General features: G+C 47.3%; 1 protein-coding gene across 2 annotated transcripts in view; it reads right to left on the reverse strand.

Annotated features, from left to right (window-relative positions):
* TTC39C (tetratricopeptide repeat domain 39C) overlaps positions 1-16,716 on the reverse strand; it is a 101,564-nt gene that overhangs the window by 18,564 nt on the left and 66,284 nt on the right. For both annotated transcript variants that reach the window (XM_070050389.2, XM_008261148.5), the window contains one exon: positions 2,451-2,544. In XM_070050389.2, the coding sequence (XP_069906490.1) occupies positions 2,451-2,544 (94 nt within the window). The remainder of the gene's footprint in view (positions 1-2,450; positions 2,545-16,716) is intronic.

Raw genomic sequence — 16,716 nt, forward strand, 5'->3', positions numbered from 1 at the left:
CTGCCAGCCAAATGCCTGCCCCATTCCCATTGCTAAGCAGCATCTCAGAACAATTGAGCCCTATTGTGTAGCAAACACTGACAGAATTCTGCCTGCTCCTGTTTTGCGAAAGGGGCTGACAGCAGTCTCACTTTAACAAGGAGAAAACTGGAGGCTGAGCACTCAAAGCCACACGGTTCATCAGAGGGAAGCTCTGGAGACCAAGATCTGACACCCTTTTCTTTACACAATATTGCCTCCATAAAAGAAATTTCTGGAATCACTAAGTAGCTGTGTGACCTTGGGTTTGCCACTATGGGAAGTGGGTGCACACACTTATAAGGCACAAATCCTACAGGGAAGATGATACTTACATATTTTAAGAGTACTAATTTGAGCTGTTGTCACCCTATAACAGCTACCAGGGCAAGATCTGACTTAAGTACAAAAGAGAGGCAGAAAATGAGGCCTGGGTATCACTCACCTCCTGAGTTCCTCTCCCCAAGGCCTGGGCTAGCTCACCGCTAAGCTTCCTTTGGCTCTAACATTCTAACTTCAACTCTAACATAGACCTTGAAATGATACACAGGAAAGGCCACCAAGCTAGGCTTTCTTCTATTAAAATTTTTTATTTGAAAGGTAGAGAGAGACAGAAAGACAGTGTGGTTTCCCATTTGTTAGTTCCTTTTCCAAATGCCCATGACAGCCAGGGCTGGGCCAGTAAAAAAGCCAGGGGTCGGGGACTCAATCTGGTCTCTCACATGGGTGGCAGGGACCCAGGCGCTTGAGCCTGCACCTGCCCCCTCCCAGGCTGCACATTAGTAGGAAGCTGGGATCAGAAGTGAAGCTGGGACTCAGACTCCACTTTGATGCGGGATGTGGGAGTTCTAAGGGGTGTCTTAACTAACCACTGTACCAAACAGGCACCCCAAAAGCTAGGCTCGAAACATCCTGAACTCTACATATGGCTACTACACAGAGCTCCTGCAGAGTTGAGGTTGCATAAAGATTTATTTTTCATGGCATTATACTTTATCTGCTCTTCCCTAAACTATAAACAGGCATTTAAAATGGATTTTTTTGTAATATTATTACTGTCCAATCCCCAATCTTGTGCTTTGCATATTTTTAAAAGGATTCAGGAAAACAATTATGTCCGCAGCAGGTGAACATGTGGCAGGGGTCACAGGCCAAGAACCGAGAGGTGTCCATTGCTTCCAAGCATTCGTTGTTTACCCTTCCCTGCCCCTCGGCAGACAGCTTTTGGAGTTCCAATTTCCCTTCAGATTCCTGAAGGGAATCATTTCTCCTTTATCCATTCCTTTTTCACTCCTTATGTGCTATGTGATGTAACTTTGTAGTATTGTAGCTAAGCTGAAACTATAAAGTACCAGGCCTTTGTTTAAAAAAAAAAAATGTAGGGGCGGAGGTTTGTGTTGTGGCACAAAGCCATTGCCTGGGATACCAGCATCCCATATGAGCACTGGTTGGAGTCCTGGCTGCTCTGCTTCCAATCCAGCTTCCTCCTAATGTACCTGGGAAGGCAGTGGAAGACGGCCCAAGTGCTTGTGTCTCTGCTACCTATGTGGGAGCCAGGGATGGAGTCCCAGGCTCCTGGCTTTGGCCTGACCCAGTTCTGGCTGTTTTGGTTATTTGGGCAGTAAACCAGAGAGATGAAAGATTTCTTTCTCTCCCCTGCCCCTCTGCCTTTCAAATAAAAAAAAAATCTTTTTAAAAAATTGTGTCTGTTTGTTTCAACCCCGAAGTTGTATTTACTCTTAGCCTATGGGAGAAAATGCTACAGAAAAGGAGTTCTGTCACGCAGTCAGAGTTTTAGTACAGTAAGCAAAAGATTCACAGCAACAGCTTTGGAGATGGGGGGGAGAAAATCTTGGACAGACACATCCGAGTCCATTGCTAAATGTATTCCCAGCCTGTGGGCCCCAGCACCCTGCCTGAGGCTTCCTCCCTGTTCTTTCCTCCACCGCTCACAGCGGCTGCCAAGGGAGGCACCATCAAGGCAGTGGCGACAGCGTGGCTCAGGGGCTTGCTCAACCGCCCGAGGCCTCCAGAAACACGGGTGGAGAGCTGGCATTGGAGCCCACTCACTCCTGTGCTGTGCTGTTCATCTCAGACAAACACTGGCAGGAAAGAGGAACAAAGTGCTTTGAATTCTAAAGTGCAGTCCAATGCGGAATTTACAAATGGGAACTCAGGGACCCTACTTAAGGCTACCTACTACCTTGCAATCAAAACGCTACAAAAGCCCACCGTGCCACGGCAGCAACAAGGGAGCATCGGAGAGGGAACGGCTGTCACCGTGCTACCAGGCCATCCACGTCCTCGTCGCCAGGTAAGGCAGAGAGAGCGAGTCAAGACACAAACGGCACAGCACCACTACTGAAACACTGCCCACTCAAGCCAGGGATGCTTCCTCTCCATGAGAAGCTGGTGAGACATCACATCTTTACCAATTTCATAGAGACAGACGTGCTGAATTTCCCTCTGGTCCACGGCCAGTTCCAAAGCAGTATGGAAGGAAGTCAAGGCACTGTTGATCTGACACTGAGGGAAAGAAGGAAACACAGTTACTGGCTTAGAGCGGTCATTAGCATCACAACCATCAGCATTCTATAGCATCTTCTTCCTTTAGTCAACTGAGGCTCCAGAGAAGAGAGTGGTCTTTAAAATTTATTTATGTACTTATTTGTTTATGTTAGTTGAAAGATAGAGGAGGGGAAGGGACTTCCACCTGCTGGTTCGCTTCCTAAAGGCCTCAGTGAGTCAGGGCTGGGCAAGGTCTAAGGAGCTGGAGCCTGGAGCTCGGAACCTGGAACTCAATCAGGGTTTCCCATGTGAGTGGTAGGGATCCAAGAACTTGAGCCATCACCTATGCCTCCCAGGGTGTGAATCAGCAGGAAGCAGGAATCAGAAGCAGAGCCAGGACCTGAACCCATGCCCTCTGCTGGAGGATGTGGGTGCCCCCACTGGCGTCTCAACTGCTCTGCCGAATGCCTGCCCTGAGACAGTGGTTTAGTGACCGCTAAGGCGGCACTGGAGTTCCCCTACACTGCTGTGAGGCTGACCCAGGCACAGCCCAGGGCACCGCCTGCTCCTGCAGCGCTCTCTTCACTTTGGGGCAGCAGATCTGCCTGTACTTAAGTGTTTGCTAATCTAGCTCCTTGTTATGAGGAATCTTCCAAAAGCATGCAAAACATATTTCATCCTGCTGTATGCAGTCAGGGCTGGCCCAGAAAGACTCTCTCTCAGTCCTGAGCAAGCACACAAAGCCACTGCCCCTGTCAGCCGGTCCTCCGTGGCCTCTCCCTGTGCGGCCCACCAGTCTCCACCCTCTGGTTGTCCGTTGGTGTCTACACCCCAGAAACTGCTCTCCCCTTGTTTTGGTCACCACATCGCTTTCCCAACACTTTGCAAATTCTCTGGGAACTGAGATGACATTTCCAAATGTTGCCTTCTCCTAATGCTATCCAGGACCCAACAGTCTCCGAATCATCTGTTCTACGTATTCCTGGTGCAACACAACACTTCCCACTTGTTCACGGTTTTACTTTGCAGGTCCAGTGACCTGCAATCAGCTGCTGTGCAGAAATACGCGGTAGAGGATATGCGGTAGGATATTTTGAGAGAGGCCTCTTTCACCCAAGATTTATTACAGCACATTGTCACATTTGTTTGATTTTATTATTGTAATCATTCATCTCTTACTGTTTCTAATTTATACATTAAGCTTCATCACAGGTATGTAGGCATAGGGGAAAACCTAGGCTACAGAAGGCTTGGGATGAGCCACGGTTTCAAGGCATGCACGGCCATGGAATGCACCCCCTCTGGAGAACAGGAGACTGCTACACACCCTGTTTTTCTTTCCATCAAAGCTCTCTTTCAAGGCCTGCCAAGCAGATTCCATAGCACTTGATAAGAGCACCAAAAAAGTCAACTAGATAGGCACTGAGGTGGTACATATCACGTGTCATTAATAAATGACAACCTGGAGCAGCCAGCCCCAGATGGTGCATGTGGGCTCCAGGCACCTCTGCCTTGCTCCAGCAGGCATCAGTGGGCCGAGGGCTTTTCCCTCATCCCTCCTCCTGCTGCTGCTCCATGTTACCTACCCCTTTCCCAGGTCTCCCGTGACCTTTTCATTCCACCACCAAGCATTGCGGGCCAGGGGTGTGTGTGTGTGTGTGTGTGTGTGTGTGTGTGTGTGGCGGTCCTGAAAGGGAAGCTGCAGGCTATTTGGAGGACCAGCCCCACTCATACCCCTGGGCTGCTCATGCCAAGCCCCGGCAGAGGGCGCCTGGGACTCAAAGGCCCCAGGGCATTTGTGAGTCAGACAAGTGACCTTCAGGACAGACTGGGACTCAGGAACACTGAAAGCCAAATGACTGATTAGCCAAGGTCACGGCTGGATCAATAAATGCTTGTGGTCCAAAGTACGGTTGTGCGCTGCTTCCAGGACGGTGCCAGCTGCAGTATTTAGTGTCCAGGCTGTTGATCATGTAGCCACGAAAGGCACACCTCACTGCACCATGAATGCCAGTTTGGGGGGGAGGGACAGGGCTTAAGGTCTAGTTTGCAAGGAAGCCCTTGGAAGTGCACAGCAGGTCCATAATTTAGCCCACCATCGCACACTAGCTGTAAGTACACAGCCCAAATGCAAAAGACCAATGATACATTAAAAAATCAATCTTCCATGAAGCGTGTGTGCACATGAACATCTACTACACCCAGTCTCCAACTTCTCCCTTTCTGGATTTACAGCTCTTTTCATGCATCAAACGTGTCCTCAATTCAGCAGATTCCAAAGAAACCACAGCACCTGGGGCTCTGCTGCACACACACTCTGTCTGCTGAGTGAACAATGCTCCAACACCATACACAGTCATTCTAGATGGGCTGCCACCACCGAGCCGTCCACAGCTGTGGGTGCAGGGCACAACAGAGCAATGTCACACACCCTTAAGAGAACAGAAAAGTACGCAGTGAAGATGGAGCAGGCCAGCGTGGGGTGCAGTAGGGTAAGCCTCTGCCTGCAGTGCCAGCATCCCATATGGGCACCAGTTCGAGTCCCGGCTGCTCCACTTCCAATCCAGCTCCCTGCTGATGGCCTGGGAAAGCACTGGAAGATGGCCCAAGTGCTTGGGCCCCTGCACCCACACAGAAGACCCAGAAGAAACACCTGGCTTTGGATTGGCCTACCTTCAGCCACTTCAGTCATTTGGGGAGTGAACCAGTGATAGAAGACCTCTCTCTCCATCTCTCCCTCTCTCTGTAACTCTGCCTCTCAAATAAATGTCTTTAAAAAAATAATTAACTGAGCAACTGCCATGCTAGGCTGTGCAGACACAAAAATAAGTCAAAACAAGGTTTTGAATGTGAGGAAAGGAAGCAGCAGCCAAGAAGCAACATTTGAACCAACAGCCCTTCTCCAAACTCTTTCAAATATGTTCTGAGATAGGCACATAGGAGTATTGGTCCTGCTTGCAGATGAGGAAAGTGAAGTTTAGAGAAGTGAATGAGCTTGGTCAAGATCAAGGTCAACAGGCAGGAACTGTAGAGTATTCAAATTCTACTTTTACTGTCTCCCAAGTTTGCTTTCTTCAGAGACTGTGGATGCATTTGTGATTAAATTAAGGCTCTTGAGATAAAGAAGGCTATGCTGGACCATGTGGTGGACCCCGGATGTACTCACACGCAGCCCCATGAAGAGGAAGGCAGGGGTAGGCGTATGGCGCAGTGCTCAAAGACTGCACTTGGGACGCACAGCCCATGCTGGAGGGCCTGGGTTCGAGTCTTGGCTCTGCTCTCAATTCTTGCTTCTGGCTAATGCATCCTGAGAGGCAGCAGGTGGTAGCTCCTGCCACCCATGTGGGAGACCCAGAGGGAATTCCTGGCTCCTGACTCTGGTCTGGCCTAGCGCTGGCTGCTGTGGGCATTTGGGGAGTGAAGCAGCAGATGGGAAATTTCTGTCTGTCTCGTTGCCTTTCAAATAAAATAAATAATACTTCATATATATATATTCAAAAGAGAGAAATGCTGAGGAGATGTGATATACACAGAAGAGGAGAGGCCCTGTGATCACAGAGCCAGAGATTGGAGGAATGTGGCCACAAGCCAGGGAATGCAGGCAACCCCCTCGGGGTTGGAAGGGGCAAGGTCTGGATTCCCCCTATAGCCTCCGGAGGGAGCCAGGCCTGCTAGTGCCTTAACTTTGGCCCTGTGCAACCGGTTTTGGACTTCTGGCTTCCACACTGAGAATAAAAAAATTTTTTTTTAAGGCACCCAGTCTGTGGTAATTTGTTACACAGCCTTGGGAAACAAATGCAGGTCCTTTGTCTCAACGTGAAGCATGAAGAAAGCACCACGCCCTTTGTGCTGTAAGGACTGAAACTGAACTTGAGCTTCCTGATGCCCTGTCGTGGGGCTTTGCGGCATTGTCCCCGGGACCAGCACAACCACAGAGGAGCTCACAGGCTGTCCTGATCACTCAGAGAAATGCAGCCGCTGGCCCTGCAAACCGTGGAAATACAGCGACCTTCACTTGCACCACACAGATTGAAAGCAAAAATGATCTGCAGGAGATTTTATGATCACAGACTGAAACCTCCACCACAGAACCAACAAAGCAGAATTATCCTCTCTTGGATGCTCCACTCACAGTTTCATTTTTAAAGAAATGCGTGGAGCCTGGGCTGAAGGGAATACAGAAAAAGCCAGTAAGCCAAGAGTTAGAACCGTACAGCATCATACGCTGACAAAGCAGGTCACAAAACCGCCCGAAGCCTCGGGGTCCTCACCTGTAAAATGCTGCCTTGCTTTGTTTGCTTCCAAAGGAAGCCACAAAGAACAAAATTCACAAGTCTTTGCCAAATTAAACAGCGCATTTCTTGCCAACCTAAAATCAGCAGAGTCCGCAGCCTCTGCATGGTGACTATAGAGATGCAAAGCCTGGCTTCCTTTTTGTACATAAAATAATAATTCATTATTTCAAAGTCACAGAGAGAGAGACAGATTGATTTCTCCATCCCCTGGTTCACTCCCCAAATGCCCTCAATAGCAAGGGCTGGGCTACGCCGAAGCCAGGAGCCAGGAACTCCATCTGGATATACGGCCTGGGTGGTAAGCGTCCAAGGACTTGAGGCCTCATTGCTGCCTCCTAGAGTGCACATAACAGGAAGGCGGAATGGGGCTTGGAGTCAGGACTCAAATCCAGGCACTCCAATTTCGGATGCAGGCATCACAAACGGCATTGTAACCCCTGCGCCACACTCCTACCCACCCCTCAAACCTCGCTTCTTGGTAGGTACATCCCTAGGCGTTTGGGAACACTTGCAAAATGGATTTGTTGCTCCATTTTATCCACTAAAAAAAGTGTTGCCAGTGCATGGGAAACCTGGATTTTTGCAGCATTACTCTGGTCTCCACATTATTTTGCTCTTAAGGGTTCACAGAAAGTGACACTGTTTCCTCCTGGATTTTCCATGGAGATATTCAAATCATTTGCAAGTAATGCCAGTGCTGTCCCTTCCTCCACGGGAGGCTTGTGTGTCCACTGGCCAGGAGCAGCCCTGGAAATACAGGGTAACAGTAAGTGCAGCCGCATCCTGGCTCCGTTTTTGTTCACCAGGATGTTTCTCATGTTGCCCATGAGTGGAAGTTTGCTGCAAGCTGTTTTCTAGATGCCTTTTTTTTTTTTTTTTTTAACCAATGAAAGAAATTAGCTCTCTCCTTAGAATCTGCTGACAGTTTGCCTGGTGTTTAAGAAATCTGGATCGGGTAGTGCCTTTCTTTAAATATCACTGATAGGATTGTGCGGTCTTATCAATTATTTCCTGAATGCAGGGGTAAGAACAAATGTCCTGAGGCTGAACCACAATTAGCTTTTTGGAATAAGTCCGGCCAGATTATCATATGGCATTTAGAAATACTGGATTTCGGTTCCTAATATTTAACTGTTTACATTCAGAATGAGTGACTTGCAGTTTTCTGTGTAGCGATTTACATTTTGGAATCAGGATTATGTAGACTTAAAAACCAGCTGAAAATATTTCTGTATTTTCTATGCTCTGGAACTAGGTAAAAGACTAGTTCACTTTGAAACTAAATCTTTCAACTGAATAATTCACTAAAATGTTTAAGTCACTATACCTAAAAATTTCTTCTTCACTGGTGCACAGTGTAACAAAGAATATTAAACTTTCAGTTGATGCTATCAAATTCCAGCACCAACTGCATAACCAACAGAGTTTTAGATTTTAGAAAATATCTATTGTTTATACCCTCAAGGGACACGGAAATAAATACATAAACTATAAATAAAAGGCTCTTTGGTGAGATACTTTATCTTCAGACTTTTATTTATTTTATTGATTTGATAGGCAGGGAAACGGAGGGAGAGGCAGAAAGAGCTGTTCCACTTGCTGCTTCACTCCTGAAATGCCTACAGCTGAGGCTGATTCAGGCCAGAGCCAAGAGCTGTGAACTCAATCCAGGTCTCCCGTGCGGAGTACTCGAGCCATCACCTGCTGCACCCCAGGGTGTGCATTAGCAGGAAGCTGCAATCAGCAGAGCCAAGACTCATAGGCAGGAACTCAAGTATCAGATATACATGCCCCAAGAGGCGTCTTTCCTGCTCTGCCAGATGCCTCTCATCTTTAACAATAAGTTTATGTCACCTGTTAACAGTGCTAGGAAATAACTCATGACACTGTTTCCCAGCATTCAGAACAAGCACTCACGCTAAGTGGCAATTAACTTTCCCAGCGATGTTTCAGACTCACCAGGAGAAAGTCCAGATTTATCTAGCAGGTATAATTAGGAACTGTGTAAGTGAAGACTCTACTACAAACATACAAGTATGGACTGTTGTCTAAAATCCAAGCACATGTGTGTTTTTTTTTTTTTTTTAATTTTTGGAGAGCTCAGAAACAAAGAAAAATGAAACATAAAGGGATGGAGGGGCCCAAGGCAACACTTCCCATGCAATTTTTTCCCCCCACAGGCAGAGTTAGTGAGAGAGAGAGAGACAGAGAGAAAGGTCTTCCTTCCATTGGTTCACTCCCCAAATGGCTGCTACGGCTGACACCTGCGCTGATCCGAAGCCAGGAGCCAGGTGCTTCCTCCTGGTGTCCCATGCAGGTGCAGGGCCCAAGCACTTGGGCCATCCTCCACTGCCCTCCCTGGCCACAGCAGAGAGCTGGACTGGAAGGGGAGCAACCAGGACAGAATCTGGTGCCCCAACCGGGACTAGAACCTGGGGTGCCAGCGCCGCAGGTGGAGGATTAGCCAAGTGAGCCGCAGCGCCGGCCTCCATGCAATTTTAAAAATGGAAGATATTCTGATTAAGATATTTCCACAATATGTTTTAAAAATCCTTTTGAAGGTAACTATCTCAAAGCACAAATACAAAGGCATAAAAATGTCTGATAATTTCCCGAGTCAGACGCTAATCCTGGGAAACAGTGTTGCATGCGGTTCTCTTCAAAGACCATCACTAGCAATGCTGGGAAGATTCAGTGAATGCAGCTACCGACAAAAGGCTCCAGCTCCAGAATGTCAAGAAGAGGAGAAATGGACACTGGCCAAGTTCTTCTGGGGACTTGGCATAGACTATCGCACTAAAGGCACACAGAGTTCCAGATCTCTCCAAATCTCTAACGCACAGAAGAGTCGGCTTCCCGAGCAAGCAGGTGCTTTTTGTACCACCTCCAAATTATGTTTAACGATGAATGACAACAAAGCTTACAGACACAAGGGTTTCAGTTTACGGCCAACCTGCTGGCATTGAACAAATGCCGCTGTCTCTTCCTCCTACTGGGTTAAACACCAGGGAGGAGAGACAGTGAGAGGACAGAGCACAAGTGTCCCAATGCCTGGGCTGCTGGGGAAGCTGTTCCCTGGCTCTGCGGCTATAAGGTGCACTTGCATAGGAGAATTTTCAATTCTGTTAGATTTTTTTTTTTTGACAAGTAGAGTTATAGACAGTGAGAGAGAGACAGAGAGAAAGGTCTTCCTTCCGTTGGTTCACTCCCCAAATGGCCGCTTGGCCCAGCCCTGCCAGTGGAAGCCATTTGGGGAGTGAACCAGTGGATGGATTCTCATTCTCATTCTCATTCTCATTCTCATTCTCATTCTCATTCTCTCTCTCTCTCTCTCTTTCAAATTCTTTCAAATTAAGAGAAAGAACAAAAAAAGAAGAATCTGGGCTTTTGCACTGGATGAGATGGGAATTTGTTCCAGGGCTTTTCAAAGAGGCCTGAGATAATGTGACTTAAATTTCACTGGAAGCTTCACTTCCAAGGTCACTTTAGCAGATCTGTTAAGAACAGACTCTAGAGCAAGAGTGACACAAGCCAGCCGTCCATCTGGAAAATGCTATAGTCATCCGGAAGAAAAAAACATGGCTAGGTCCAAGGAGGCAGGGCTTCAAATTCCTAATTAGTTCATAAAACTCCATGTCTAAGACGGTGACTATCCAAGGTGGACAGCGTGCAACGTAAAAAGACACACACACCGCTTGTCACTGCTGACTACACATGCGGACTGCAGACTGGCAAAGCACAGCCAGCTTTCGATGCCCTGTGATGTTCCGGGATCTCCATGTGTCCTTTCCTGCTCTGCATTAATTCCCAACGTAAGAACTCCTGCCTGTTATGAAGGACAGAGACTCCAACTGATCACTACAGTCACCAGAGCAGTCAGCTGGCAAATGCAGTCAGTCATTACAGCCAACAGCAACACAGAAACAGTAGCTTTTTGTGGAGTCCAAGATGTGCAAGGAGTCCTTGATGTAGTTTTGCACCTCACTAGGTTCTCAAATGAATGAGTTATTTAGGCAGAACAAGAGAGTTGGAAATATACATTTGGATGCAGACCCTTTAGACACGGCTGCTCGGACAGCTGATTCCGCTGGCACCTTCGCTGTCATGAAAGCGCTCTCACTAAGTGCCTGGGGAGCTGCATGGGTCATCTGACAACCGTGCGCTGTGCCGAAGCCCACAGAGCCTTGCGGGGGGGCGGGACCTGGCTGATAAGCTGCTCCCGTCCACTCAGGGACAGGCACCGTGAACCTCCCTGTTCCCGGATGCCTCGTGCGGCACATGGGCCCCACCTCTGCACGCCCCGCCCCTCCTGGGTCCCCTCATCCCTTCTCAGGCATCCCTCCCCACAGTGACTGCCCTTTCACCTGGAACTTTCCTTTTATGGTCTCATGCGATGATCTTTGCAGGCACGCCTACTGCTGCCTTCATACTTCAGTTGGAAGCTCTTTTCTGGGGGGGAGGGGACTTCCTTGAGTACTTTTCTTGACCTCTGCCAGAAGGCATTTTACATTAGAGGCAGTAAATATCTGATTTATGCACAAATAATGGCTCTCATAGCTGTGTTTGCAGCATCTCCACACGGGTGAATAGAAATCCCCTGGGAACCCACAGCTAACTGAATATTGCACCAGTCACAAGACTTCTCTGGTCGCAACAGTCATGCATGTGACTCTGCCAGCACCTGTGATACTTTACACTGGGATTTGTAACACAGACGCAATTTTGTCCAGACAGGACGGGAACGTTCGAGAAGCCCTGAAGAAGCACCAGGTGCTTAGTGCGTCACCTCCCCATGTGACGTCACTTAAGGCTGACGTCACACTGCATGAGTGGGATTGGCCTCCTTTCACAGACAAGGTCCAGGACACCAGCTTGGAAAGCTCAGCCAGGCTGGTAAGTGGAGGAGCCCATCTTGGGATGAATCTGATGATATTCCTTCCACTGCATCAAGACGCCTTTTAAAATTACAGAAAAGAAGCTTAAGACGAATAGCAGAAAATTAAAAAGAAATAGACTTATGTTAAAAACACAGTCATAGGGCTGGCATTGCGGCATAGGGGGTTAACTATTGCCTGCAGTGCCGGCATCCCATATGGGCACCGCTTCAAGTCTTGGCTGCTCCACTTTAGATCAGGCTCCCTGCTAATGGCCTGGGAAAGCAGTGGAGGATGGCCCAAGTGCTTGGGCTCCAGCACCCATGTAGGAAACCCAGAAGGAGCTCCTGGCTTAGGCCTAGCCCAGCCCCGCCCATTGTGGCCATTTGGGGAGTAAATCAATGGATGGAAGATCTCTCTCTCTCCCCCCCTCCCTCCCTCCCTCCAACTCTGCCTTTCAAATAAATAAATAAATATTTTTAAAAGCCCACTATTGAAGAATTAAAAATAAAAGCAAAGAGGAAAATACAAGAAATTAACTCATAAAAATAAAAGTCACGGGAATACAGAGTATTCTGGTCTACGAACACAACCACACTACTCAACAGCAAACAAGTTTGGGAGGAACCTAGGAAGTGGACGGAGGAGCTGCGTTCTGCATGGAGAGTGGTGTGAGACAGCCGCTCTCAGGAAAGTGGCCTCCACACACTCCCGGGGACTGGATGGCGTGCTCCGTGAGTGTTTCCCAGAGGAATTAATGACAAGTTGTCAAAAGCACAAACCATCCCGGGCAGTTGGTTTTGAAGATTAAAGCACCATAAGTCGCTTTCACAAAAGCTTTGTTGAGATACAATTCACAAAGCAGAAAATGCATTCCTTTGAAGCAGACAACTGAGTGATGATGACGTAGCCACAGAACGGGAGCATTTGATGCCGGCAGGACTCATCTAACTCACTGCTTCTACGTGTCCTATGGAACCCTTCGAGGCGCCCTAGCTACCGCAGAAACGGGAAATTTCCAGCTCCTCGTCTGCACCCTCTGTCTTCCCTTTGAAGAGCCACCGTGCAGAATCAGAGCCTCTGGGAAGTCCCAGGATCCCCGAGGTTACCTGATGTGGCGCCTCTTTTCACCGCACAGTGCACCAAACCAGTGCTGCTTCAGGGAAGATGCTCAGAAAACCTGAATTTACTCCAATCCCCTAGTGGTCTAGGTCAAGGCAGAGAGTGCCAGAGAAGGGAATCTGGCTTGAGCGAGGTCTCACAGCTCCTTAAAGATGTCTGCAGTGAAAGCAGCAAGTTGCTCATCCCTCAGCATTGAGGAGGAACTGGTCCCAGGAGTGGGTACCAAACCCAAGGATGCTCGAGTCCTTCATGTGAACTGGCATCATATTTGCACATTCTCCGCACATGCTACCACCACACACTTACAACTTCTCAGGAGGACTTTCATGCCCGATGCAATGGAGATGCTTTGGAAGTCACTGTTACACTCTATTGGTTGTATCCCCAGATATCTGGTTGAATCCATAAATGTGGAGGCCACAGATACTTAAGACTCACTGTATAACTACACTGTTAATGACAGAGCCAAAACCAGACACCAGCTCTCCACATCTGCTGCCCAGTGCTCCTTCTGCAATAGCAACCCTCTAAATACTACATCCTGAACAATGCTCAGGGCTAGCAAGTTTTCTACAAGAAGACATAGAGAAAGGAGGACCACCACTCTCACAAAGAAACACACACTCAGCTTTAAGGGACCAATATGCTTGAACAGTTAAAGTCCAAAATCATAAAGGAAAACCAACACAAGAATTCACTATGATACTAAGAAGAAATACAAAATTTCGTGGACAGGAATATGTCAAAGTGAGAAACACTATTTCCTAAAGCTGGACTGTTACTCCTCAATCAGAGCTCATTAGCATTAGAAAAAGGAGAACCAAACAAGAATGGAACAGAGACTGCATGGATCTGTGAAACCCTGTTTACAGCAACAGAAAAATGAGTAAAACACCAAAATCACTTTTTCAACTAAGATCAACTTTTCAATCTTTGCAACTAAGATCATTTTTAAGGAAAAGTCTACCCAAAGATACGTAAGCAGAACCAGAAATAAACAAGAACTACAAGGTCAATGGAAAACAATACCCATGTGTCACGTACACAACTAAATATGAAGGAAGCAGCCCAGCTCCTCTACAAGAAAGGAGAGTCTCTGATCGGACTGAGAAACAAAACAGAATGATCTGCTGCTTCCCGGTCACCCCCACTCCACCTGCCCCCCCCTGCCCGGTGCTCTGGCCCTACTGATCTCAGAAGTCTCCTGTATACGTGGCTTTTTCTCTCATCTGAGCTCATCGCCCATGCACCTGCCACTGCCTATAAACTTCTGACTCTTCAAGAACCAGCCCAAAAAGCCCCCACTCTGGGTTGTCTTGTCTAGCTCTCGGGGGTGGCACTGCAGGTGAGCTGCCTTGATATTCTCGTGGCCTTGCTTTTATGTTTCTCAAAGCCCAGTCACATCTGCATCTGCTGGTGTGCCCCCCTGTTCACTTGGCCTTGACCTCCCCTGGTGCCTAACAGTAGCCACAGTGGTACCATCATTGTCATCACAGCAGCACTGACCTGGCACCCGCTCAGAGCAATGCATGCTGCCCATACCCCTCAGGTTCCCTGAATCCCAACAGCAAGACTGTGCCACAGACACCACTGAGGAGGGAGAGATGGAAGGTCTAAAGAGATGACGGCGTGCATCCACGGTCAGATGGCCAGAGTAGCAGGGTCAGCACACATCCCAGGTCCCAGCAGCCCGCCTCCAGTACTGAGCTCTGAACCCCGACTTGTGCCTTGTGCCGGGCAGAGGCAGCAGCTCAGACCCAAACAAGGGATGCGACAGAGCAGGCCTCATCACATTGTGAATCTAATAATGTAAATGAGGTTCATCATCTCAAATAAGCAAAACATGAAAACGAACACTTAATGACATCAAGTGGACATTTAATCAACACCCTTGGTTTCCCCCAACACTCTCAAGTAGAAGGAATAAGGATATCCAAGCCAAATTTCAAGGAATACAATCACATCCATAATCCGAAAACACTAATGTTCCACTATTCTAATAAGTCAAATACGCTATGATGAAGTATTAAGAAAATAAAAGGAGGCAGGCGTTTGGTGCCTCAGGTTGAGTCCCGGCTGCTCCGCTTCCAATTTCAGCTCCCTGCTAATGCGCCTGGGAGGCAGCAGGCGATGGCTCAAGTACTGGAGTCCCTGCTACCCATGTGGGGGACCCAGATGGAGTTCCAGGTTCTTGGTTTCATCCTCACCCAGGCCTGGCTGCTGCAGGCATTTGAATACTGAACCAGAGGATGGAAGATCTTTTTTCTGTCTGTATCTGATTCTGCCTTCCAAACAAATTTTCAAACAATTAATTGGCAGAAAATTTCAAATTTCTTTAAAAACTAACACAATTATCCAAAAGCCTAATAATAAAATTAAGAAAATAAAAATAAGTATAATAAAAGTAATACCAGATTTTTACATATCTGAAACTAGCATTCAGTTATATGTTTAAAATATAGTAAGTGGGGCCAGCTTTTGGCACAGTGGGTTAAGCTGCAGCGTGCAACCCTCACATACCATATCGGAGTGCCAGTTCAAGTCCTGGCTACTCTGCTTCCAACCCAGAGTTATGCGGACATGCCTGGGAAGGCAGCAGAAGATGGCTCAAGTACTCTGGCCCCTAGCAGCTATGTGGGAGTCCAGGATGGAGTTCCTGGCTTTGGCCCGGCCTGGACTTGGCTGCTTGTGTCCATCTGGGGAAGTCAATCAGTAGATGGAAGATATCTCTCTCCTCTCTCTTTCTGTCACTCTGCCTTCAAATAAATGCATATTTCCATAACAGGAAGAAAAATATTAAGTGGAAATGGAAAATGACAACATCAAATAAATGCATATTTCCATAACAGGAAGAAAAATATTAAGTGGAAATGGAAAATGACAACATAGAAAATGGCATAAGTGTGTGCGTGTGTGTGTGTGTGTGTGAATAAAAACATCCTGGGGGGGGGGGGTGCCGGTGCTGTGGCACAGCAGGTAATGTTGCTGCTTGCAGTGCCAGCACCCCATATGGGCGCTTGAGTTCCGGCTGCTCCACTTCTGATCCAGCTCCCTGCTATGGCCTGGGAAAGCAGTAGAAGATGGCCCAAAGTACCTGGGTCCCTGCATCCACGTGGGAGACCTACATGAAGATCCTGGCTCCTGACTTTGGCCTGGCTCAACCCTGGCCATTGTGGCCACTTGGGGAGTGAGCCAGAAGATAGAATATCTCTCTGTCTCTCCTTCTCTCTCTGTAACTCAAATAAATAAATGTTTAAAAATAAACAAGTAAATATTTTTTAAAAAATCATCAGAGAAATAAGCAAGCAATTAAAGAACTGATTCCAAAAGTACCCTCAACAGCATTAAGTTACAGAATTCTTTCAAATGTTTAATGGTGGTTTAATTACTTCAAGTGATTTACTTCTCCAAAAAGCTAAAAAAAAAAAAAAAATCGATTAACCCACTCCTTAAAAATGAATCGTTTGTTTCTAAAGCCTAATCAGAGCAGGTCCTCTGACTATTTAGATTTAGATTGACATTTAAATACACACATAGGTATTATTTGCTACTCAGCTACGTACATATGGAACATACGGGTAACACCATTATCGGCTGAATGTAGGTGTCCCCATTTGGCCTTAAAAGTTCTTAAAAACATCTTTGCTGAGATATAAATGCCATAAACTCACCTAAAGTGTACAAACTGATGTCTTAGGTACAGTCACAGAGCTATACAGTCATTACCACTATCTAAATTTGGAATATTTTCATCACCTAAAAAGAAAACTTGTACCCATTAGCAGTCACCTATCCTACCCAGAAGCAAGCAATAATCTAGTCTGTGTTTCTATTAATTTGCCTAATCTGGAGATTTGGTATGGATGGGGTCACACGATAGTCTTCATGACTGGCCTTTT

Source organism: Oryctolagus cuniculus, chromosome 10, assembly GCF_051225735.1.
Source record: "Oryctolagus cuniculus isolate XC-2025 breed Fujian yellow rabbit chromosome 10, ASM5122573v1, whole genome shotgun sequence".
NCBI lineage: Eukaryota > Metazoa > Chordata > Mammalia > Lagomorpha > Leporidae > Oryctolagus > Oryctolagus cuniculus.